At 41.9% G+C, this 24,184-nt stretch overlaps 1 protein-coding gene across 8 annotated transcripts in view; it reads right to left on the bottom strand.

Moving 5' to 3' along the window:
- Nucleotides 1-510: 510 nt before the first annotated feature.
- TNRC6C (trinucleotide repeat containing adaptor 6C) overlaps nucleotides 511-24,184 on the bottom strand; it is an 88,315-nt gene continuing 64,641 nt past the window's right edge. For 3 of the 8 annotated variants that reach the window (XM_085240497.1, XM_085240498.1, XM_019621649.3), the window contains 13 exons: nucleotides 19,333-19,506; nucleotides 17,905-18,051; nucleotides 17,356-17,475; nucleotides 16,014-16,097; nucleotides 15,480-15,711; nucleotides 13,698-13,865; nucleotides 12,269-12,460; nucleotides 11,974-12,117; nucleotides 9,266-9,382; nucleotides 7,089-7,283; nucleotides 6,293-6,363; nucleotides 5,478-5,617; nucleotides 511-3,832 (listed from right to left, as the gene is read on the bottom strand). In XM_085240497.1, coding sequence (XP_085096623.1) covers nucleotides 3,475-3,832; nucleotides 5,478-5,617; nucleotides 6,293-6,363; nucleotides 7,089-7,283; nucleotides 9,266-9,382; nucleotides 11,974-12,117; nucleotides 12,269-12,460; nucleotides 13,698-13,865; nucleotides 15,480-15,711; nucleotides 16,014-16,097; nucleotides 17,356-17,475; nucleotides 17,905-18,051; nucleotides 19,333-19,506 — 2,142 coding nt within the window. In that variant the 3' untranslated portion in view covers nucleotides 511-3,474. The remainder of the gene's footprint in view (nucleotides 3,833-5,477; nucleotides 5,618-6,292; nucleotides 6,364-7,088; nucleotides 7,284-9,265; nucleotides 9,383-11,973; nucleotides 12,118-12,268; nucleotides 12,461-13,697; nucleotides 13,866-15,479; nucleotides 15,712-16,013; nucleotides 16,098-17,355; nucleotides 17,476-17,904; nucleotides 18,052-19,332; nucleotides 19,507-24,184) is intronic. The other 5 variants (XM_085240499.1, XM_085240500.1, XM_085240501.1 and 2 more) reach the window with 5 other exon arrangements.

Here is a 24,184-nt window from a genome sequence, read left to right as displayed (position 1 = left end):
CACCACCTCCTGCCAGCCCATCCACGCATCAGCACACAGCGGGTTGCCATCCTTCCCACCTGCTGCTACGGGCGTCCTTACCTCCCTCATTTCAAAGCCTGAAAGGCCAAACGTGAACCGATTTGAGCTCCCACCTGGGGGCTGCTGGCTCACCCCTTGCAACTCAGCGGCATCAGCAATCTTTATCTAGAGCGCCAAGCTCCCAACGTGGGGATGGATGGGCAGAGCTGGAGGAGCCCTCGGCCTCTGCTCCCAAAACTGCATTCAACACTCATCCACAGCACTGCCGGAGTGACGGACAGAGGTGAGGGGCAGCTCTCCAACACCAACCACAGCCCCTCCGTGCATCCATCTGGATGCAATACGCACTCACTGCTCTTACAGGAATCTGCTCCCTCCACGCATCAAACTCTGCTTTTTATTTTGTCCTTTAGCACCCCCTGCACAAAAGAAAAACACACATCATTTCAACAGCCAAGAAGGGAAAAAAAAAAAAAAAAAAAAAAAAACCCAAAAAAACAACTGCAATTTATTTAGTTCTCAAAGAATCTTCGTACTCTTGAAAGCAACTTTCGGTGCATGTTCTTGAACAATCACATTCTATGAGGAGAGATAACATTGAAAGCCACGTGTTTTGTTGTTCTGTTTTTTAAGTTTTTTTTCTTTTGTTGTTTTTTTTTTTCCTTTTTTTTTTTTCATTTAATCTCAGAGTTACAGACATCTTTAATCCAAAAGGAAAGGCAAAAAACAAAAAAACAAAAAAAAACAAAAAAACAAACCAACCCAAAAAGCCCCCAAATCAAAGCCCCACGCCCTCCCCCCAACCCCCACAAACAGAAATGTTCCTTCCCCGTTTCAAAATACCACGAGTTCTACAACTCAATGCTAAAGTTCAGCATGGAAAATCGTATGTCAGCACGCACAGACACACATACATATTTTATATGAGCGTGGAGAGAGATATAAAATATCCATCCGTGTCGTGGGCGTGCGGTGGCAATGAGATGCAATTACTCTGAGGAAAGGTAATTGAGCTAAATACACTACGGAACCTCGAGAACGAAAGAACAAGTCTTGAACCCAGTTTGTGCATAGTTCATGATCCTCTATAAAACCAGCTTTTGTTAATTTGCAATCTTGCAGGACCCCTTTTACATCGGATAAAACCATTAAAAAGCTCATCTTCCAAAAAAAATAAAATAAAATAAAAAATTAAAGGAAATTAAATGTAATGCACAAGTTTCCTGATCCAAGCAGGCAGGGAGCACAATGTCCATATAACTCTTAGGACATACGCCAGGTGTATGTCGTTCCATTGTCTTTCTTCCTTTCAAAACAATCAAAAACATCGATTTTTTTTTTTTTTTTGTTAAACATAAAGCAATTTTTTTTTTTTTAATATATAAAGCACTCTTCAGACATCTATTTCTTTTTGAGTCCATTATTTGGTAAATATGTAACTGCTACACATTAGATTAGGTATTTTCTTCTTTCTTACTGTCTTTTTTTTTTTTTTTATTTTTTTTAATTATTTTTTTTTTATTATTTTTTAATAATATCTTCAGTGCTAGGAGTTGGGTTTTAAAAATACATGAAATGGTGTGGAGTTGCTCCTCGGGAAACCCGGCTTTCCTGAGACATCTTCCACCATGTGCAAGAGAGTGACCACAACGCCTCGCCGCGCCGACGGAGAGGAGGAAAACAACAACAAAAACAGTACACAGCAATGGCCAAAGAAAAGAATCATACAACAACACTGTTCAATCCCAGAGCTCTGAAGTAGCATATCTTCATTCTGAAAATAAGTTTTCTTTACGATGGAAGTCTTTTTTTTTTTTTTTTAAAGTTCCTTTTTTTTTTTTTAATTTTTTTTAATTTTTTTTTTTATTATTTTAAAGTTTGAAGAAGGAAAAAAAAAAAAAAAAAAAGAAAAAAAAAAGAAAAAAAAAAAGGTCTGTAAACAGGTGAGAGCCGAACGCCCGGCTCCTCCAAAAGCAGTCAAACCCCATGTCCAAGTGCTTGTTTCTGTTCCTGCTTGCAAGGGAACCATCCGCTCTTTACAATTATCTATGGCCACAGTTCAACGAGAGGATTTCTTCTTCAGCTTTAGATCCCAAATGGAAAAACGGTGCAATACTCCGGGAATCGTTTCCTTGCATTAGTCCACAATAAAAAGCCGCCCAAGGTAGATATACATATTATTCTCCAGAGATACACACTGTCATTTTTAAAATGCGATAAGAGTCCTTGAGTAAACATTTACACGTGAATTGTCGCCGGCCCCTTCTATCAGTTTCTTTCTTTTTTTTTTTTTCTTTTTTTTCTTTTTTTTTTCTTTACATTATAGGATGAGCTACAAGAAGGGCTGCGGACACTCAGTGCAAAGTTAGAAGCTAATAACAATTAAACATTTGACCAATGAGCAAATCAAAAGCATATACTGGATAAAAGGAGAACACGCTTTTAGTTAAACCACGTGTGGGCACACACTCACACCTCGCACGCGCACTCACACACACTCACACATCTGCTCAAACGAAAACAGAACGTCCGAACCTTGAAAAACAAATCCTTAGAGCCTGTTGTCTCTGTACTGATGCCAACCTGGAAGTGTAATCATCAGACGTAGCGAGTGTTCACATTTTGTTATTGGCCTGCTGGATTCAAGTATTTGCATGTTTGATATGTTCTTTTTTTTTGTTTTGTTGTTGTTTTTTTTTTTTTTAAAACTTTTTCTGTTTTGTCCTTTTTTTTTTTTTCTTCTTTTTTTTTTTTTTTTTGGAGGGGGGGAGAGGTTAACAAAAACGACATGAAAAAAGTAATGAAACGAGGGTAATGTGCATAGGCAGATCCATGGGAGTAGTGGACACAGATACCCCAGCCCGCCCCCCTCCCCCTTCAACCTGTACAGTCAATAGTTACCATTCAGATTCATCACTTGTCTGTACCAATGGTAAATATCACACTTCACCCTTTCTGATTATTGGGTCCGCCTCTGGTAATGTGCATAATAGTCACAGGCTCATTTTAAATAGGCTTTCATTTCCCCTTTCCCCCCCCACCCCCCTCCCAAGCTGATAAAATAACCCTTTCCAGCCCAAATTCTGAAAAGTGCCCTTCATGATAGACCTATTCTAAGCAGCTTTTATAGTTTGTTTTTAAAATCACCATACAAACATAAAAAGACGACATAAAACAAAAAGCCATGAAAAAAATATAACCTGTCATTAGCACGTGACACTGACCAAAAGAAGCCCATACTGTTGCATTAACAGTTCACAAGGACTTCTGCAGTTTCATAGTCGATATTGGACAGAGGTACTAAAAAAAAAAAAAAAAAAATTAAAAAAAAGGGCTGCCAGTCTGATCGGTTAAAGCTGGATTCTTCATCAAGCCCGGGACTGGAAAGGGTTACAATTTTGTATTTCCTTTAGTGCTGATGATTGTGATTTCCACTCGGTTCCTCTCCGCTTCCTAGATGGACTCCCCGCTGAGAAGATCCCCCGGAAGAAGAGTATTCAGAGGCGTGGGGCTCCCGATCACTCGCCCGTCGTCGGCGCTGGGGGGTCCCCAGAGGCTGCTGGAGTACTGGGGCACGCCGCCCCACAGCAGCTCGCTGCTGCCCTTGCCCCCCAGGCAGGGGCTGTTCCAGTGCCCCGCGTCGCCCCTCACCAGCCCGTGGGAGCCGGCGGAGCCCAGGCGTGGCTGCGTGCTGCCGGCGTTGGATTGCCAGCTGGAGGTGGGAGGCAGCGGCTGGCCCTGCGCGAGGAAGCGGTTCACCTCCTCCTCGCCGGCGAACTCGGCCAGGATGGTAGTGTTACCCAGGACACACCTAGGGATGAGAACAGAAGGCGTGCTGATGTGAGGCTGGGCGCTCGGAATGATGGAAGATCGCGGTAGGGACTCGTGAGGATCAAGCAGTGAATGGACCCGCACGGATTTCTGGAGATAGCTCCGGTTTCTGTAAATCACTGCATTGTAGAGGCTGGACAGGATCTCACGAGATCACTGAGTCCAACTCCCTGCTTACAGCAGGCTCCCTACAGTAGGTCGCACAGGTCAGCATCCAGACAGGCCCTGAAGATCTGCAAAGGAGACTCCACCACCTCTCTGGGCAACCAGTGCTCCATCGCCCTTACCAAAAAGAGCACAGAACTACTTCTGTTCAAAATTTTAGGCCACTGCTCCTTGTCCTGTCGCTACGCAGCAGTGCATCTTCTCTCTACTGTTTCCTATTTACCTGTCTAACCCAGGCAAAAGCATGTGAATGCTCCATCCATCCCTGGAGGTGTTCAAGGCCAGGTTGGATGGGGCCCTGGGCAGCCTGGTCTGGTATTAAATGTGGAGGTTGGTGGCCCTGAATGTGGCAGGGGCTTGGAGCTTGATGACCTTTGAGGTCCCTTCCAACCCAAGCCATTCTATGATTCTATGAAACACAAAGCCAGCTGTGTGGTGCCCACCTCAGTCAGCCAACATCTTCCACAGGAGACAGTCTGCACTCCACTTAAGGAATGATTTTTCACAGAATTTAAAATTCGTTTTGAAAAAGTATTTACTCACTGCTGATCCTCACTTAAAAAACAAAGCTAACCACATAACTGGGGATGCAGTGAGCAAACCGCTCCCACGTCTAATCCAATGGGAGAGATCCAATCTGAGCCTGCTGACTCTGTGATGTACCTTCCAGCCCACAGCAGGGGTTGGAAGATGATTTTAAGATCCCTTCCAATCCAACAATTCTATATTTCTATAATTCTATGACACCTTTTGGGACCCCAATACTGACTTGCTGGCTTCCAAAAATCCCACTGTATTTTGTCACTGTCACGCTGCCAGCAAAACAACTGCACAGACTGCTAAGGCCCTGTCACTCAGAAAGGGCAGGCCTCTCCTTGTCAGCAATGTAACTACAGGTATGCCACAGCCTATTAAAAAAAACAATTACATGGAAGCCTTCCAGATCACTGATCATATAAGGACCTTACCGTATGTATTTTTAATATAAGTACTCATCTTCAAAATCAGATATGAATTTTGCTACTGGCATCATTTCTCTTACCAGATGCACACATCTAACCTGATGTAACTAAGATGGGGTGATGTTACTTCTCTGATTACAGAATGCAGCTTCGTAACATTTCATTAAGGAAAGGTCATCCCTTATCATGTGGTCATGGAGCAGACGATATTTCCTCTACAATCAGTGCTTTTAATCACACTTGTGCTACCAACTGTTGATAAAGGAAATTCTCTTCTAAGTCTAAGCAGATAAGTGTTCTTTCGAAACATCAGTCTTCGTATTCTTCCTATTTTTAATCCTCCCTAATGCCACTGATTATATCACTCAAATTCTCCAACTCTTGCATTCTATATCTATTAGTCCCATGCAGCTAAAGAAGCCCATCTTCTTGCTTTAAAAAGTGGGTTCCTAGATAAAACAGGCTTCATAACAGAAGAAAAACAGGACAGAAACATACATATGCAGAGACTTTTGGGCCTTGGCTGCTTCTTCCTTGGAACTGTATCGGACCACAGCATTCCCTTGTGTCAGGTTCAGGTGGAATGTTATCAGAGGGCCATGCTGCAAACACAGTGTCCGCAGTGTGGAACCATCAATCTGGTCAGAGAGAAGGGGAAAAGGTTACTTTGTGGTTTTGTGACTTTAAATGCCTGCTGGCTGAACAAGTTTGTAAGCTGAAGGGTAAGCAGATGTGAAAGGAAGTTTGTCCTCCATAAGAAGAATTTCATTAAAGACTTATCACTTCTAAAGACTTGCCTGAAGCCCAGTGCACAACCCTTCCCAGTTCACGTGATACGAACTATAGCTATTGTTAGAAGCCTACAAGTAAGTTAAAGGAAAAAACACACGGCTCATAAATTAAATCAATTTTCCCCAAGCATCACTTTGGATGCTTTGTAGCTTACGTCCTTCCTTGTGAATGATACTATGGGGAAGAGTGGAGGGTTTGACAGATTCAGAAGAAAGACAAAACCCTACAGGAGATGCAGATTTCACACCTCTGAATCTGCCTTAAGACAGCATTCACCTCCCAACTTACACATACAGAGATGGTGCATGCTGAACAGCTAATTGCAGAGCCTTAAAGCTCTTACTTCATTTGACAACACTTTAAAAACCTAACAGACTCCCTGCAGAAGACAGGAAATTGTAACATACACAGAATAATTATTTTCCCTTGAAATGAACCAAATCAGCCCAACTGATAAACCTTATCATCTCCTGAACATGGCAAGTTGCTTTACACATCTCACTACATGCAGTTTCATTCACCTGGGGCGTGAGGTTACGAAGAACCAGCCAGCTGCTTGTCCTCCCTGAGCTGTCAGTACTCCATGCAGAACCTGCAACACAAATTCCACAACAGAATGTTTCACCACCATGCAGTAAGCAAGGAAACTTATAGTGAATCACAACATCCTGGCAAGCACTGGTTGTGCTCCGACTGAAGATACAAAGGCATAACCAGCAGCAAAATCTGCTCTTCCAGCTTCAGTATGGTGTTCTACAATGAGAAACTGGACAAGCTGGATGTTTATGGGTGGCATTTGGGAAACTGCAGTACTTGTGCAGCCACATGGGTGAGCACAGTGCTCAGAGGGAGCTCTGGCACTAACAGTGTCTGACCACCAGGTGGGGTTTTGGTGAAGAAAATGGACAAAATAAATGGTAAGAAGAGGGAAGAACATTTAATTTCCAGCTTACTGAAAAGAGATCAATAAAATAGTCAGCTAGATATATTAGGTGTAACACTTACTTTTGAAGCTGTCGATATTTCACTAATAAACATGATGTGTATGCTGCTATCGCCACAATCGTGGCTTCTCATTTTTGTATTTAAACAAGACAATAAAAAAAAGTCTCACAAAATACTACAGCATTCCCTGAGGGCCCTGCAATGCCATCAGGTCCTACATGGCTCACAGGTGCGTTCTGCACCCCAGTGCCATCAGGCCTACACGTGCCATGTACCACCTATGGGCTATTTCACTACAGTAAGACAGGAAACCAACCAACAATTACAAAAGAAAGGTGCTGTGGTGCTATGAAAGACAGAAGCCAGGAGTACCAGAGGAGTAAGAGCTGGTCCAGCCCAGGGGACTGGCACCCCACGTCGATGATGGCTTGGTGTTGGTTAAGCCCGGAGGTGGTCTGGTAGGAGCAGTAGTGTTTCTGGGTACCTTCCATAGTTCATGGGACAGAGAGGCTTGTGTGTGGGAGATTGGGCCAGAGGACCACGTAGACTTGATGTCTGACAGTTTACCTGCAACAGAAAATAAGAGATTTGTGTGTTTTCAATTAGCAACGATGGTTAAACCAAATGGTAATCAAGCTTCTGCATTGCTATATTACTCCAACTTTCCAGGAGATGAAACAGCACTCCGTTACCAACTCACTGCTACAAATGCTGCACACATTTAACCTCCTTACACTGGGATTTACATTTTCAAATAATTTTCTATTTGCTGATTTTAACACCACCTACTATATGCACAATTCCCCTCTTAAGAATTTTCAGTATTATTTTCAGTAAAAGATGACGTGACTAAAAAAAAAGAACCCCCAAAACAGAAAATTAGTTTAAGTATTTGAAATCTCATTTCATCAAAATTACAATGAAAGCCTTAAAGATGATCTTTCAAAGGTTTAACAGAATGTAACCACTTTTTTTTTCCTGTGCAACTCATTTTATATAATGTAAAGTAAGCAGCACATCCATACATTCTGATATACTATTAAAATTTCAAAGATCAAAGACCAATACAAATTGTATTTCTGAACATTCAAATGACACACGTAACGTGGAAGCCTCCAGGAGAGCAGAGCAGATCACAATCTGTCACTCTCTGTAACTTCTCACTGCTTGGTTTACTTCTCCTATCAGTATTTAAACTACTTCAGTACCACTCCTGTCCAATCAGACCTTTATAAAGTCATTAAAACAAAGCTAAGAATAAGGAGTAGTGTTCAGCAGTGAGTTGCACAAACCTGATTGAAGATGAAGATGCTGAACCAAAATCCTTTATTCACCTGTGTGGCAGGTAGTTGTAGAAACCTTTATGTTAGGAGCCCTAACACCAAATTTACCAGTCACCAAATCACAGCCTCTGTTTATATACACTCTCAAAACTGCCTCTGTTTATCATCCAGCTCCATGATTTCACACTGAATCATAGGAATTTAAGTGGAAGAGTGAGCACTTTCCCACTTCTTGTTTGTTGTAGTGACAAAAATAATTTAACAATGATGACGGTGACATTAACAAGGGGGAAAAAAAGTGGTGGTTAAGGAGGAAAGTCTGAGTTTTAGAACTCAGAGCAGCTCAGCCTGCAACTCAGCACACAATGCATGCGCAGGTTAGATGTTGCTATGTCACTAATTCTCATAGCGTTATCACAAAGATTAGATGAGACTGCAAAAAATACAAGTAAATAGAGCAGGAATGCATGGCAGATAAAAGAAAGCAAGCCATCCCTTTCTTTTCCTTTCAGTGAAGCAAAGCATTTCAAACAGAACTTTTTTTGCTTTGCAATCTGCAGTATGCCTTGGGAGGCTGCGGCTTCGTTTGTTCAAAGCAGCAGAGATTCTTCACTAATTAGACATGAAAATGGTAATACAATCCATGCAGTAGCCCCTACACGTTTTTATAATGGAGCAAACAGGATATTTACATAGCCAGTTTTCTATTATTTGCAAGGAGAGAAAGCTCAGAATTTATTACTCATTTATTTCTCCTTAAGGAAGGGAACACATTCAGAACATTTACTCTTGAGGAAGCTTTCCTCGATAGATAGAGCCCCAACTCCAACCCCCATTCCCAGGCAGAGCATCCTCCTTGAGGTACAACCAAACTTCTTCCCGAGCTGAAGATATTTTACAGTTAGCAGTGAATTTGTGAACAAAAAAATCCCATCAGCTCTCACTGGAAGGGTGTAGGACCTTGGCAGAACAGAACATTTCTCTGCAAAGCTGCAATGGAAATAGTCATTAAGACACCTCAATGCCAACACAGAGTAATGGCATTTGGCATCAAGTGGAATAAATACATTTTCCTTAGCACACCTCCAGGCACACCACTCAGTGCCCCCCAACAGAGCCTCCAGAAATGCTGCCTACCTCGCGCAGGACTACAAAGTGTGCTTCTGCCTATAGCAGCACTACTGTAGTAACACAGACAGCACTTTCTAGGGCCTTTTTTTCTCAGAATGCAGAGAAATGTGAAAGTAGAAAGGCCATTTTTCGTACCTGCAATGCTAGGTGCGGATGCAATGCTGCTGAAAGAGCTACTGTAGCCGGAGGCACTAAGCGGCCAGGCACTCGATGAAGGCAGCGTGGCATTCTGAGATGATGTTGGGGATGACCCTGCAGAACCAGCAGAGAAGCAACTAAGAAAGATGGGCATAATGATGTTTGGTGTGACATAAGCAAATCTATTATGTGCAAATACAAACCATGCAAGGCATTTTCCTTAATCAGCCTGGTCTCTGAAGTCTAGGAATGAAATGTTACAGGAAGCATGAGAAAGTGAAGCAGAAGTCTTTAGCAGAAGAGAAAAGAAAGCTGGCACAGTAGTACATGTATTAGTGCCCGTGCAGAAGATAAATTCTGCATTTCCTTTAAGACACACAACTGAAAAAAATCAGCATTAAACTGTTCAGTCTCAAGGAACAGGCTCCATTTATAAGGGTGCTTCACTGGCTGACTTGAGCAATGACAACTACAGATGAACATAAATGTATATGATAAACTAACCTCTTACCACGGGTGATTCGTCCTAAATTACTTGAGGAAAGCACTTCTCCTCTATTCCAATGCCCACAAACATCTTTAGATTTTTGCAGACTTTCAGTAAAGCAAGGATATATTTTAGCAAACTCTTCTCAAACTAATAACATTAAACGAAATAGCCTGAAACCATCCTGGTAAATCATTTACAATCTGAGCAGCTATCTAAGCATGCACACAATTTCCTTCCTGGCAGCAAATGAAAGAAAGTGAACATAAAATAAAATATGTTTATTATAAAGACCAGAAGAAGTGCAGATATTCTCTCTAGCCAGCAACAAAATTAAGTACGTATCCCAGGTGACTTATCATTCCTGACATATGCAGGTACACTGTGATACTGAAACATCTCTACCTGACTAAGAAAGACAGGTGAGCACTTTGGAAGAAGACAAAGTGGTCTACTGGGGCAGAAGAGAGGAAATTAAAGGGCAATCTTAACCCTCACAGATCAACAAAAGTCCAAAGGGCTACAAATACTCATCTGGAACAGAAACCAATGCAATCTCACCTATCCAGACTCACTGTGCTCCCCGAGATACACACACAGACACCAGACTCGTGCAAAATCACTCTCTATTAAGACCCTCTCTGGAAATAATCTACTCCCCACGCAGACATCCCTGAGGAAGACTGGGGGTAAAGAAATTACACCAGATTCAGAGCCCCATACGCCCAAAGAGCTGAAAGCAGCCCTGACTGCCCATGGCTAAAGCATCATTATCAACCAGGGCAAAACAATCACCAAACCCAACGCTTTGGTTTTGCCTAAGAGTTCAGTGTAGCAGCCACAGTCTAACCCTGTGAAGGGATTTCAGCTCTATTAATACAATCTGTGAACACCACATTCAAGATGCAGTATTCCAAGAGCCTTTTCCTGGCAGGATGTCATGAAAATCCTCGTCTCGTTTGAAGGAGTACCAGCAATGACAGAAACAAACACCCAGGTCACGTGAGCATAAAGAAACAAACTCAGCAACTACACTTTGCATTAAAATTATATTATTTGTCTTTAGGAAGATAAAAAGCCAACAGGGTAAGGAAGCATATTATGGACCCCCAGCAGCCACTGCTTTTCATGGGGTTTTGTCTCCCAACAGACTGTTTATTCTGCAAAGATCATCTCTATTGACCCTCCACAAGTGGAGCACCTATTTCTTCATGCCACAGACAGATTATATACGGACAGAGCTGATGTACACCTACATTCTGTAAAGAAGACCTGCAGAAGGAACATCTCAGAGGCAACTCAAAATCACTCAAGGCAGTGGAAAACCCTCCTCCCTCATATTTCATATCCCTTCACTTGAGCTAACGCATTTCAGAGCTGGAAACCAGTTTCTGACTGAATTTTGACTTACAAGCTTTGCAAATATCACAGACGTAGCTATCTACCATAACCAAATCCTGACAGCTCCTTCTTGACAGCCTGATTATAATACTCCTGTCCATAGTAGTGTTTATTTTAATAGAGTATACAGAACTTGCCTACTAAGGCACACTGATCACAATTAAACCGAGCCATCTTTCCTTGATCCCCTTCCAGTACATCTAGCTAGTAAGTTGCATAGTCCCAGTGCTTTATTGTTCTCTTAGAGAATACTTTTAGTTCTGTCTGCCAAGACAAAGGGAATGGAAATAGCACTCAGAAATTGCAGTTTACAAGTTAATCCATTTTTTTTTTTTCCTTTTCTTTCTCTTTGATGGTTTTGGGGAATAAAACAGCTCTAATTTATTTTCCTGAGTGATCTCCTAACAAAGCCACAATCACATATGACAGAAGCCTGCTGCCTCCACAGTTGTGGAACTTTTATATTGTGACTTCTTAAGTATTTCCTGAAGTGCAGGGGGTTGGTCAGAATGGAGAGAAGAATCTTGTTCAAAACAAATTGGTAGGAATTATATATGTTATAAAAACTTCCAGTGACCACAAGAGTTTATATTACATCTCACAGCCCTTCTCAACATAAAAATATTTGCATTCCCAAGGAAAACCAGAAACGTCACAGTTCCATATCGTGTGTTTCTGGATTGTGAGTGAAAGTTCAGAGCAGAAGCTTCTGTAGATAAGATTACATGCAAAAACATCCTACACTCATATTATAGGAAGTCAACTTTGTTGGAAAGAAGAAAGTAAATACAGATGTGAAAGCAACGTGTGTGTTTACCTCCACTCTTGAGAAGATAGCGATTCACATCCTGTATCGTGGTGTTTATGGTAGGCCCTGTTGGGACACTTCCAGGAGTAACATCAGGGTCATTTTCAGGATCAATATTCTGTAGTCCTTTCCATGGCACTCCTGGATGGAATTCTGTTCCAAATATAATAAAAACAAGAGCACATAAAATCACAGTTCTCCAAGGTTTAATTCTTCCTATCGGAAAGCATAGGGATTCAATAAATACAATGTAGAATGACCTTCAACGGCATCAGCTGAACACAAATGCTTTGCGTTTTGTTACCTGGTGGCCAGTTTATGCTGGAGCCATTGGAGATCTTATCACTATCGGTTTTGGCACGTGACCAGCTGTGAGGAACAGCTACAGGTGGGCTGGCAGGCGACTCACTGTTCTGAATCAGATCATAGCGGCCATAAGAGTCATCAATGGAGGACTTCCCCGGAGGACCAATGCTTAAACCTCCAGGTATAGCACCTGTGATGAATGAAATGGAAAGGCTCTGGTTAGGAGTCGGACTAATTTGGGGTATGGGATTTCACCAGTAAGTAATCAATAAAATATAAACACAATAAGGAACAGCCTCTGAAGTCTTACTAAGAATTATAGCTGTGAAGTACACGGCTGGTAAGATCTAGACTCTCAAGCTAGCTAAGGAAACTTGGGTTACTGCCAGAAAGAGAGTAAATAATTCAAATAATCATAGTGAATGGTAAATAGGAATTTGCTGAGGCAGCATGTTACAGAATATCATTGCAGGCACGTCCCCTTCTTGTCATTCTCTAGGTATCTGCCACTGACAGCACAGCAGAGCAATGCCCTGCTGGTCAAACCGAGGGATAAGGAGAAGTACAGGCAGTGGAAGCAGGGATGGGTTGATGGTGGTCCAAAGAGCTGTGGTCAACAGCTCTATGTCCAAGTGGAGGCCAGCCACAAGTGGGGACCCCCAGGGAACCATCTTGAGACCGCTGATCTTCAACATCTTTGACAATGGCACAGACTGTGGGATCAAGTGCACCTTTGGCACTTTGCTGATGACACCAAGCTGAGTGGTGGCTGACACAATAGAAAGGAAGAGACGCCATTCAGAGGGACCTGAGCAGGCTTGGAAAGTGGGCACATGAGAACCTAATGAGGTTCAACAAGGCCATGTGCAAAGGTGCTGCACTTGGCTCGAGGCAATCCCAGATGTGCCAACAGAGTGGGAGAAGAACTAGATGATCTTTAGGGTCCATTCCAACCTAAGCCATTCCATGTTTCTGTGATTTGAAATATCGACAACAATTGGGCATAAGCAGTATAGTATCGATAGATTATTTTTTGCAGAAGAAGAAACTGCTGTAAAAGAGAAATAATTCATGCTGCTTATAATACAAAACAGGATACAAGAGAGTTAACAGAGCATCGTGTTCTTACATAATACTTGCACATGCTGCAAACACTAATGGCTTGTTTTATCTGAACTCCAAGTTCCCAGCAATAAAATTCCCTAAACGAAAGAACCAGAAAGGTCTGCATGTAGGCAGTTCTGTGTGCAAGAATTTCAATACCCTGCTGAATGTGGTTACAGAAATCTTAAAAATGTCTTAAAGAGTGTACCACTGTACCACTTACCAGCACTCAAAGAAAAGAGCAAAATGGGAAAAGATTGGTAATTGCAATGTGACTCAAATTCCAACAAGCCAAACTGACCTAGAAACTAAATGGGACATACCGTGCTTGCTGGAGTTCTGGTCAAGAGAAGAAGCAGCACTAGACAGATTATCCATTGAGTTGGGGTGTGTCCACTGAGGAAGGCGAGACTGGGACTGAGAAGTGTCCTTCACTGACAAACCACCAGTAATGTCCATGTTATTTACATTCATGTTCGGGTTCAGTCCAGCTGAAGGAAAACAGGTCGTTAGACAGCCCTGATACACTGGAGGATTAAAAAGGTGTCTCTGCTTATCAACCCAGCTAAAGGAATTATTAAATACGTCTTTTTAAACATTTATACAGAGATTCAATATGCATGTTTTCAATCTGCTCTCAGAACACTAATTTAGAATAACATTCCTATGAATTCAGAAAATACTAAGTATTGCTAAAAGGAAAAAACAATAAAAACGTAGGGATAGACTTTATATCTGTTGGTATTTCTACTTGCAGTCTTTTCCTTGTCCCAGAAAAGGCATTCTGAAAGAATGCACTGGAAAGCTAAGTTTAAACCAGTGAAGAATTTGCAACATTCCACTGCGAAGCCAAAGTATTCTGAATGTCTCACCAGAGTACTCCTGTGATGTCTGCCATTCTGTTTTGCTAGCAACATTAAAAAAATCTTCAAGCAATTAACTGAAAGGTAACACAAAGAGCTGCTTTTTGACAGAGCAGATATTCAACTACGTGAATACATTCACAGAAGTAGATTGAAAAAAACCACCCCAATGGCTTTCAGAAAGCATATACATAATATATATGTAGGGAATCATTTTAATCTGTTTCAGTGACACAGATCTGGGTCCTTTTTGATATACAATCCTGCATGTTAGCAGATCACAGGAGGCTGATATGGTAGGAACCTCTCACACTCCGCAAATTCTTTTGCCTTCTGATGCTCCCTGCTATAACAGCTCCCCATAGTGGTGAGAATCACTTTCTAAACTTCTGAATGGAAGACAAAGCTTGGCAATTCTATCACATACAGCATAAACAGAGGCACAAAGAGATTACATTAATTCCCCTACTTCATAAAGTCTATGGCATACAGCAAGCAGTCATGAAGAACAGGTCTGAAGTGTCACCATCTCAAGGCTCTGAGTACATTTCTTTTGACACGGATCACATTTGACAGATCTGTGTATCACCTACCACAAAATGCCCAGTGAAGAAGATTTCACAAACTTCCTGGACAATTTTTTTCCAGTATCATACTTCCCGTGGAGCAAATAAATGATTCTTAATGTTTAAGGATCTCTTTTTAACCAACACAAGTTGGTTATTTCTTGCATTAACAACGTGCACATACCACTTCTTGGAAGCTAGCTTTTATGTTTTTGAAGATGTCTCTTGAATCACGCCTTTAAATTGACCAAAGAATTGCATTTTAAACTCAGCACTCATATTTTCAAAATACCCAATCATCTCCACAACACTCTGCATTCCATCAAACCCATCTGGGTCTGTCTTGAAATACATTGACCAAAGCTGACGATTCACTAGTGCTGATTAAGTGGAGATTTCAAGTGACTGTTTATAGATAATATTTGTTCATTTTAGATTTTAGTATTAAATGCACGAAGGGCTAAGTACCTAGATAAGTAATTAGCTAATCTTCTGTTCTGCAAAGCATACAGATCACTAGTACCAAAACCACAGTTTTGTTTAGGCATTTCAGCAGTATTTAATACGCATTTATTTTGTATTTATTATACTGTAGAGCTCGTACTGGAGGACAAAATAATGACAAACGCTCCCTCTGCCTTTTGCATATGGAACTGCTTTGAGGAAGGACACATACCAAGAGGGTAAGGAGCAAAGGTGTTCGGTGAAGACTGTTGCTCTTTGGTCTGCAGGTCAGGAAGGCCGGGAGCCTGGGGATGGGGTGAAAAGCTATCCATGGCTGATTTGCCTGCAGAGGGGTGCAAAGATAGATGTGGAGGGGGAGGCTGCTGCTTCATAAGCAGGGCCTGGGCCAGCTGGCGCTGGTGCTGCTGGATCTGCTGCTGCATGTTATTGATTGTACGTGCAACCTGGCAACAAAAGAGAACAAATCAGTAACTGCTCGATTCGCAATGACTTAAGATTTCTTATGCCTTTTTCTACACTTAGATAGATCTCTTTGCAAATAAAAATTGACTGAATTAAATGCTGAAGAGCTTTCCTCCAACAACTGAGGTGCTGCGAAGCAGCTTTATCCCCCCAGCACTCTTACCCTCCCAATACTCAAACCATGGACTATATTATTGTTTCTAAGGTTTGGTATCATGTTCAATCTCTTTAAGCTTTTGAAACCAAACTCTGATGGTGGAATTGAATTGGTAACCAAACCTACTTGCTGCTCCTGTTGTCTCATGGGTCCGGAAACATTACGCTGAGCCTGTAACATCTGCTGCTGGATTTGTAAACGTTGGTACGCCTACGGGATGGAAACCAGAGGTCAGAGACTCTAACATATACAAGAACCCTAACAAGCCTGCCTGAGCTGATCTGGTATGATACACAATAGGGAAGAAGCACTGGAGTTTTCTGAAAACACACAATGAAGCAAATGTAACGATCTTGTTAAGAACGTATTCCAAAATGCTTTTGTTTAAGTTCAGCATTGTTTCTCTTTAAATCAAACAGGCTACTGAGTAGGTTCACCAGCAGTATGGATTCATTCAACATAGGAACGTGCTTTCCTTCTGAAAAATGTGCCAAAGGACAAAATAAAACATAAGATTATAAAGTTATCCAAATTGGGTAAATATCAACAGTTATTTTCTATTAGTTGTTGTTTTTATTCTGATTGCACATTGCATTTCATCAGTTGTGTGACTTTACTCCAGAAAAATCCCACAACTTTAATGTCGTTCACTGGGCAAGGCATCATTTCCCTGAATCATCTGAATTCAAAATCCAAAGGAGTTCTCTACAGGTATTTCCCAAGTAGCTTTATACTGTCCAACCAATGGCATGAGATCAGTGCTGTGCTTCTCAAAACTGGAACATATGATCAGAAATGAAATACCAAATCTTGTTACTAAGAGAAGAGTTAGACTAGCACATGACATCAGTAATGAAGGTAATCTGTCAACCACCATTTTATATTTAATACAAGCAAACACTAACAAACTGCTGGCACAGAATATAACTTTTAAAGAAACCCACAATATGTGATTAAATAAAACATATATTTGCAAATGTAGCAAAGATACACAACTTTCCAAAAACAAGCAGTCCTTACAGCGTGATTAACATCCATACCATTAATGACAGGAAATGCACCACGCACTTTATTGTTTAGTGAGGTAATGGAATGCAGTTCCTACATAACTCAGGTGACTGACACTGCCAAGCTTTCTGTCTTGTTATGTTGTGACACTAATTTCCCAGTTGGTCAATGAGTTGCACGTGCTTGACTGTAAGAGGCAGATTTAGTGCTGTTTGATAATATACAGTTGCAACAAGACTTTTTAGTTCCCCTGATATGCTGTAAAGGATAATTATTCCACAAAGCCTGAGGCAAAAACCATGGTTTTGTTTCTTTGAAAAGGAGCTCTTCCAAAGAAATCACCATCTAACTGCTTTAAATATCTGCCATGTCCATTTAAAGACTTAGTTGCTGTTCTCTTATTTTACCTTCATGCCTTCCATCCACATTTAGAGCTTACTTGCCAGGTTTTCACACTTACCAGCTGCAGCTGATAGAGCTGGTTCAACATCGTCATATGCTGAGGATTAATTGGCGAGGTTAATAGTGCAGGGTTGAGACCAATGTTTTTTGCTGCAAACTGCAAAAGCTGTGCTTGAACCTAAGGAAGAGCAGTGTATTAAGCACTGTATATTCACTGTTAACACTGGCAGCTGTGTAAGATGTAAGAAAGAATCACAAGGCATCAGCTGAATAATATTACTATTGTATAATTGTGTAATAAATCATTAAAAAAATTAATAGGCTCTAAGTAGGTCTTAGTAACAATGCTCACATGTGTATTTACAGAAAGTAAAAGAAAAAAAGAGAATGAAGTCCTCAGCTTTCTAGGAACACTGCCTTTTGCAAAAAGGAGCGAGAGAATCTGCATACACAGATAACACAGAGTACACAGGAAGAACATTTCACCATATAACATGCTTAATGCCTGCAGAGCCTCAGGATCATCACAGAATAAGCATGCAGAGGAGAAAGCACACGGGAGAATTCTAGGAAAAGGGAGAACATAAGACGGGTAGCTCCACCTCACCTGAGGGGATAGAAACTGAGGCACTTGAGCACGAAGACTAGGCTGGGATGAATTAAGAGGTTGCACTGGCGGTTGCTGCGGCTGTTGCATGGTCCTGGCTTGTGCTGCTCCGCTATTGCCAAACATACCCAGATTGCCACTCGGTATCTGCAGTGGGACAAGAAGGACATCGGCCTTGAAACACTTCACTCAACACAGAAGCTCAGAGTTCCTTATCTGTGCAGCCTGTATCCCCAGTGACTACGACTGGCACAGACAGAGAATCCAGGACTGTTCTGGGAGAAGCCTTGTAGACAATAAGGCTCAGAATCAGGCACTGCAAGCGTTACCATACACCCAACAACACCTCAAACCTGCCAAAACTTTGTAAGGTGTCAGAACAAAAGGCAGCTGAAGGTGAAGATCTCTTTTATAAGGATGCATAAGGCTGGAGGTCACAAGATGAACAATGAAAAGTACTCATAAAAATATTTGTATTTATGCAGGAACAAACAGGAGAACGAAGTCATTAAACTCACATTCTAACCATTAAGTTATCTAGGCAGTTTTTATACATATTCATTTTACAAACCCACTGATAATAGATGTGCTATTAGAGCTGCCTCCTCTTCAGATATGTGTACTGGGTGGTAAGTGCTGAACAAGTACTGCCTTTAGAAAACTAGCCTAGAATATGCATAATAGAAGCCACAACAGAACTATCTCTCTCTCTCTCTCTCTCTATATATATACACACATTTATATTTCTTTTTCTTATTTTAACTAGTACTTCAATTTATACGGCAAAAATAACTTCTACATAAACAAGAGTAGTCCATGACCTCTCCATCTCATTCTGTTTATGAATCTTCCCCTTCACCTCCTCTCCCTTCTCCTGTTCTTTCAGTATGTTCTATCCAGGGGCCAAAACTCCTCTCCTGCACGATGTTGCGTTTGACCAGAGAAAGCACAGCTCCCTTCCTACCACCTGTCAAAGCCGTGAGCTGCCTTGACATTTATGACATGAATAAATAAAACCGCATCACTTCTCACCCATCTCATCACTGAATAATTACTCCAGCCAGGAAAGATGAATTAGAGCAATGTCTCTGTCTTAAAAGTCTGTGACAATTAGCAGTGCCTCAAAAAAGAACCCTCACATCAATCAAGGCTGAGCTACACCGGGGCTTGCTGGTATAAATCCATAACACTACAGCCTCTTCTCAATGCATGCGTGTAATTAGTAGGCTAATTACAACCAAGCAGTTGTTTTATGTCCAATAACGTGAAATGTTTACGCAGCAGGTAGCTTCTTCACTGATATTTCAAGTGAACAAAGACTTTGTGTGCATTTTCAGTTCAAAGCCCCATTTCCAAGGGGAAGGGACAGGCGCAAGCTGCGAGTCCGAGCGCTGCAACTCAAGCTGTGACCTCTCTGAACAGCCTTACCTGTCGAGAAGAATTCAAGTTTTGCATGCCCAGCCCTGAGGCAATCCCGCCCAGGGTCTGATTAGGGAGTGCACTGTTTGAAAGGGGGAGCTTCAGGCTTGGTGAAGGCAAAAATGGTGAAGTAGTGGGCTCTTCCACTAGGCCGCCATCCTGATTGGAGAAAGAAAGGGTGAGCTGCGTGCAGTGCCCAGGAGTGAGCAGCACACAGAACAGTTGCCCATGAGAATATAAAGGGGCGTGGATGAGTAAAAATAAAAAAAATGTGTGTATATTAAAAAAAAAAAAAAAAAAAAAAAAAAGAGGTATGAATGATGGGAATGAAAAGCATGGAGTGAAGGAAGAAGAGAAAGAGAAACAGCATTAAGGTACTGTTTTTCTTTACTTTGTCGCACTTAATCCACAAATGCACAACCACCCTCTGCCACCTCCCAGCAGGAAAGCAGGGCTCGAGGCACCCAGAGCCCCAGGCAGCCCCTCGCTAAAGCTGGGCTGGGGAGAGACCTCACAGGGTTTGGGGAGGTCTGCATGACTCTGCTAAACTCCCAAAGCAGAGCACAGACAGGCAGTGCAGTGCTCCTGCTAACCCTGACAGGTTCGATACGTGAATCTGACACCGGCCTGCATTTGGTTCCACATCACAGCCCTGTTTATAAGAAAACATTTTTGCACTAATCCCCTTTCCTAACTCAGACACATGAGCCTCTTTTAATATTCTCATAGCGGTGACTTATTAATATCCACTCTGAAACACTACCGCACCCACGGAGCACAGACACTTAAAACCAATACTGATAATGTTGTCTGTGTGGCCATGCTAGGAAAGCCACGAAGACACTGCCCAAACCCCCAGGAGGAGGCACATAAGGAGCCCCTCTCCTAACGGGGCTGCAGGGAACCAGGGCTGAACACGGATGTGATGCACATAAAGCAGCCCCTGTGGGGGGCAAACAGCATAGCAGAAAATAGAGCACATCCCATAATCCCCGGTCTAACAGGTAGCTATGTGGGCAGCACTGCGGTGGGGCACTCAGCTCTCTCTCATGCTGGGCTTTGATGTGTGGGCAGCCTGCAGCAGGCACCATCAAACAGTGCTGGTGTACAAAGCACGGCTCCAAAAGCAGGCAGAGGGCAAAGCCCTTTCATTTGCAGCGTAGCAGACTGGTGTTTTTCTAGCAATGTTTTCAGTGCAAAGAAAGGCCTTTGTACAGGTGGGGAGCTAGGTTAGATCAGTCGTTAAATCCAATCCTCCTTTGTTAGCAAAGCAGCCCCGTCCTCAGAGCAGATACCCAAACAAACGGCCTCGTGCAGCAGGGATCTCAGGAAATTTCACGTCCTAAGATAATCTTGAGAAATGCATTTTCAACAGCTCTCCTTTGATGCAAAGAAAGTTTCTCTGCTATCAGGCACACTGACACTCGACATGCTATCTGACTGTCCTAGGGGGACACTGACATTTTCTAATGATATCCCCAAGGCCTTTCAGCTCAAGATATTTTACATTCTACTGGACATCAGTCACACTCTACAAACAACTGCAGCCTGCATGACAGTAACAGGTTCAAGGATTTCTGCTCTGATCACAGACACGTGTTTCCAATTCTGCCCCTCTCTCTTTAAAGTGAAAATCATTTCAAGCTCCGTGTGTGCTCTCTTTCAGGTGCCATTGTTTCCTTTGTGAACAGAACTACTGACCAAAAGAGACCAATGCACCAATGCAATCCCTTCCCATGCCCCAGATTACTCAAATATTGTCCCACTGATACTCTTTTTCCTCCTTTTGGAATGAGGCACTGCTGGGAGAGGTGGAGGACAGCCATGCTAGAGATTTGGGCATCTGATTTCTGCTCTGTTCTGCTCTAGACCATTGTCACCTTGAGCGTGTTCTCTGGCTGACCTACAGCATGTGTCTTTGGTTTTGTTTCTAACACATTGTTTGCATTCACTCGGGTTTGATTTTCTGAATATAACTTAATGCAAGAGGCAGACTGTTGCACAACCCTGTGCCCTACAGCTGGGGCTGAAATCAATTCATTTCACATCAAGTATTCAGCCATTCTCAATCCAGACCAGGTGATACCTTCACTGCAGACAGTGGCTTGTTACCTGTTATTTTTCAGACTTTTTCTGCACTATTTCTTGAAAAGTAGTATTTTTTAACCCAACTTTTCCTGTCCATCTCTCTTCAGTGATGCTCTCACAAATGGATGTTACATTTCTCCCCAAGGTGAAAATTCTGCAACCCCCCTGCATTTGAATTGTTAAAATGATGCTCAATCCAGCACTGCATTTCACTTCATGGAAAGGACTTCGACACAGCTGCACAACGCTACTGGAGGCAGTATTTCCTTCTACACTGAACAAAATGCACCATCCTTATGCCCAACAAAACATTACTTTCAGGACACCGGAAGGTCTCTCACAACAGTTCCATGTACTAGATATGACAGAATACAAGCACTCTTAAGACATTTTGGTGCTACGAGCTATGGACAGTTTAGCAGAGGATTCCTGGATCCCTGTCCACAACAACTGTCACTTCATGAATGAAGGACCTCAAAAAACGGTCCTGTATTAAGGATGAAATACCTCATCTGTTATCCCAAAGACAAAAAAACTGACACTCAGGAGAGACAAGTGGGACCAGAATGTGAGGAATAGGCTGGAAAAAAATCCAACCAACACTATATTTGAATTAGAAACAAGAGAATAGTGCAGACAAGTAGAGTGTTTGTGGAAAACCATGATGGCAGTGAACAACCACCAAGACTTTTACACCTCAACAGCAGAGAAAAAGAGCAGATTGAAGACCAAAACAACAGTGAAAGAGGGCCTTAATTTTCAAGGAGAGAATTTCCTACATGCTCAAGAATTTGGGAGGATATTTGCAAGCAGCATCAGGCCACGGAAGAAAGGACTCTATGCTGGTGATGTGTGAGAAAGCATAAAAAAGAGAATGTAGAGGAACAAAGTAAATGACAAAATAAAACCCACCAAACTTGAGTTCTAATGCTCAGGAATGGTACCCGAGACCAAGCCCAGACAGTTTCAGAAAAGAGCCAATGAAACACATTAGGCTTATTTCTGCTATCCTTCAGGATGCTGCCAGGAACACCTTACATGCACTTCTTTCAAGTCTGATGTCTCCAGAAGACATCACGTAACATCTTCAAGCAAACCTGATGCCTAAGCACAGCATGCTTGCCACCAAGTATAAGGTAATGTGGTTGAGATCACAGGGTACTGCCAGGCTGGATTTTTGTTTTCTCAGAGCCACTGGATTTTCTCCTTTCTCCTTTTATGGCGCTACAGAGCAGGATAATTTCCTGAAAAAATAATGCAATTAACAAAGCACTGTGTGCCAAAGACTGACTCAATGTGACACAGAATAAAGAATACATGAGTTAAATGCTGACACAATCAGCTGACTGAGGCAGCAATGAGCACAGCAACCTAGCTTACAACTTCTTCAAAAAGAACCCTGCATAACTCATGGAAGACTAAAGCTGACGAAAAGGATAAGGACAAGACAATAGGTAAAATGAGGAATGTCAGCTAGATTGCTTTGTGCAGCTGTGGCACCAACCACGGAAAAGATGACCTGATCAAAAAGAGAGGCAGCTCCAGGTTTCTGCTCTGAAGCATTACCCCGAAGGACAAAAAGGCTCTGGAGAAGAGCTACACCAGTAGCATGAGATGTAAATACAGAGAGAATATCATAGGGGGAAAAAAATCTATTCTTAGTAAAGATGCTGTATTTGTTTAATTCACTTAGCAAGTTGCTCAACACTAACAAATATAGTTTGGGATTATTTCCTCTATCATTTTAAAGTCGCTGTGACAGATTATGCCTAGACTGACAGATTTTACTTGCTGTATGAATACTAATCATTCTAGTACTCCCTTCTCAATACCTGTGTTTAACATATGTTTCCATAATTATGTGTTATGCTGCACATAATACACCCCTCCCTTGTGCAGTAAATTTACTGCACAAGATATTGCTATTCAAGAGAAGAAAAGGCTAGCTGGCATGCATGCACTAATTCTGTGACCTCCATGATGAGAGGGATCTTTCAATTAACACTCATTGAGGTTGGACACAAACAAATAGTTTGGCTGTTGTTAAGAATGAATTTCGAGTGGCAGGAAGAGAAAAAGAAGAGCCAGGTAAAACCTCACATGTGAGGGATCAAGGCTATGATGGACACACACTGATACCTAGTGTCCTAGTGCAGTGCCATGCTGATTTTCTTAATACAATTCTTGGGATCTGTCACAGCTCACACCTTAACTTCAACCGTAATGCTACACTTAAGACTGTAAGAAGGGTGGACGATTAGATAGAATGATTATTCCTGGTCAATAAAGTTTTTAATACAGTCTATTAACAAGTTAGGTATCATTCCTGTCTCACATCCTGTAAATAGCTTATGTAAAATGAACTGGTTTCAGCACAGCTTGTAAAAAAGGCACTGCTTTCTGCAACTGAAAAATAAAATAATATCAACTTTTACAGACATTTCAGATAACTCATGAAATAAAGACTGGCACCTACAGAATGCTCACTCCTGATGAACAATTTTGGGTGGAAGGGATTCTGAGGCGTTTCGGTGAGTCTATTTATAGGGCATTGCGTCAGGTTGTCACTCCCATTTCCTACTGAAGATCTGGCTACACTTTTCCCTACATTCTGTTCTTTAGGTACTTTGAATCTTGGACACCTGAACCCTCCTCATTCATTGCACAGTGCTGGAAAATTTGTCATATGTGACCACAGAAAAAGGAAGCTCATCTGAGAAGCTGTTTACGACTGTCTGCTCTTTGACTTAAAAATACCTCAGCTCCTCGTTCC

The sequence above is a fragment of the Meleagris gallopavo genome, chromosome 20 (assembly GCF_905368555.1).
Source record: "Meleagris gallopavo chromosome 20, MGAL_WU_HG_1.1, whole genome shotgun sequence".
Classification (NCBI taxonomy): domain Eukaryota; kingdom Metazoa; phylum Chordata; class Aves; order Galliformes; family Phasianidae; genus Meleagris; species Meleagris gallopavo.
This window is presented reverse-complemented; position numbering and strand designations above follow the sequence as displayed.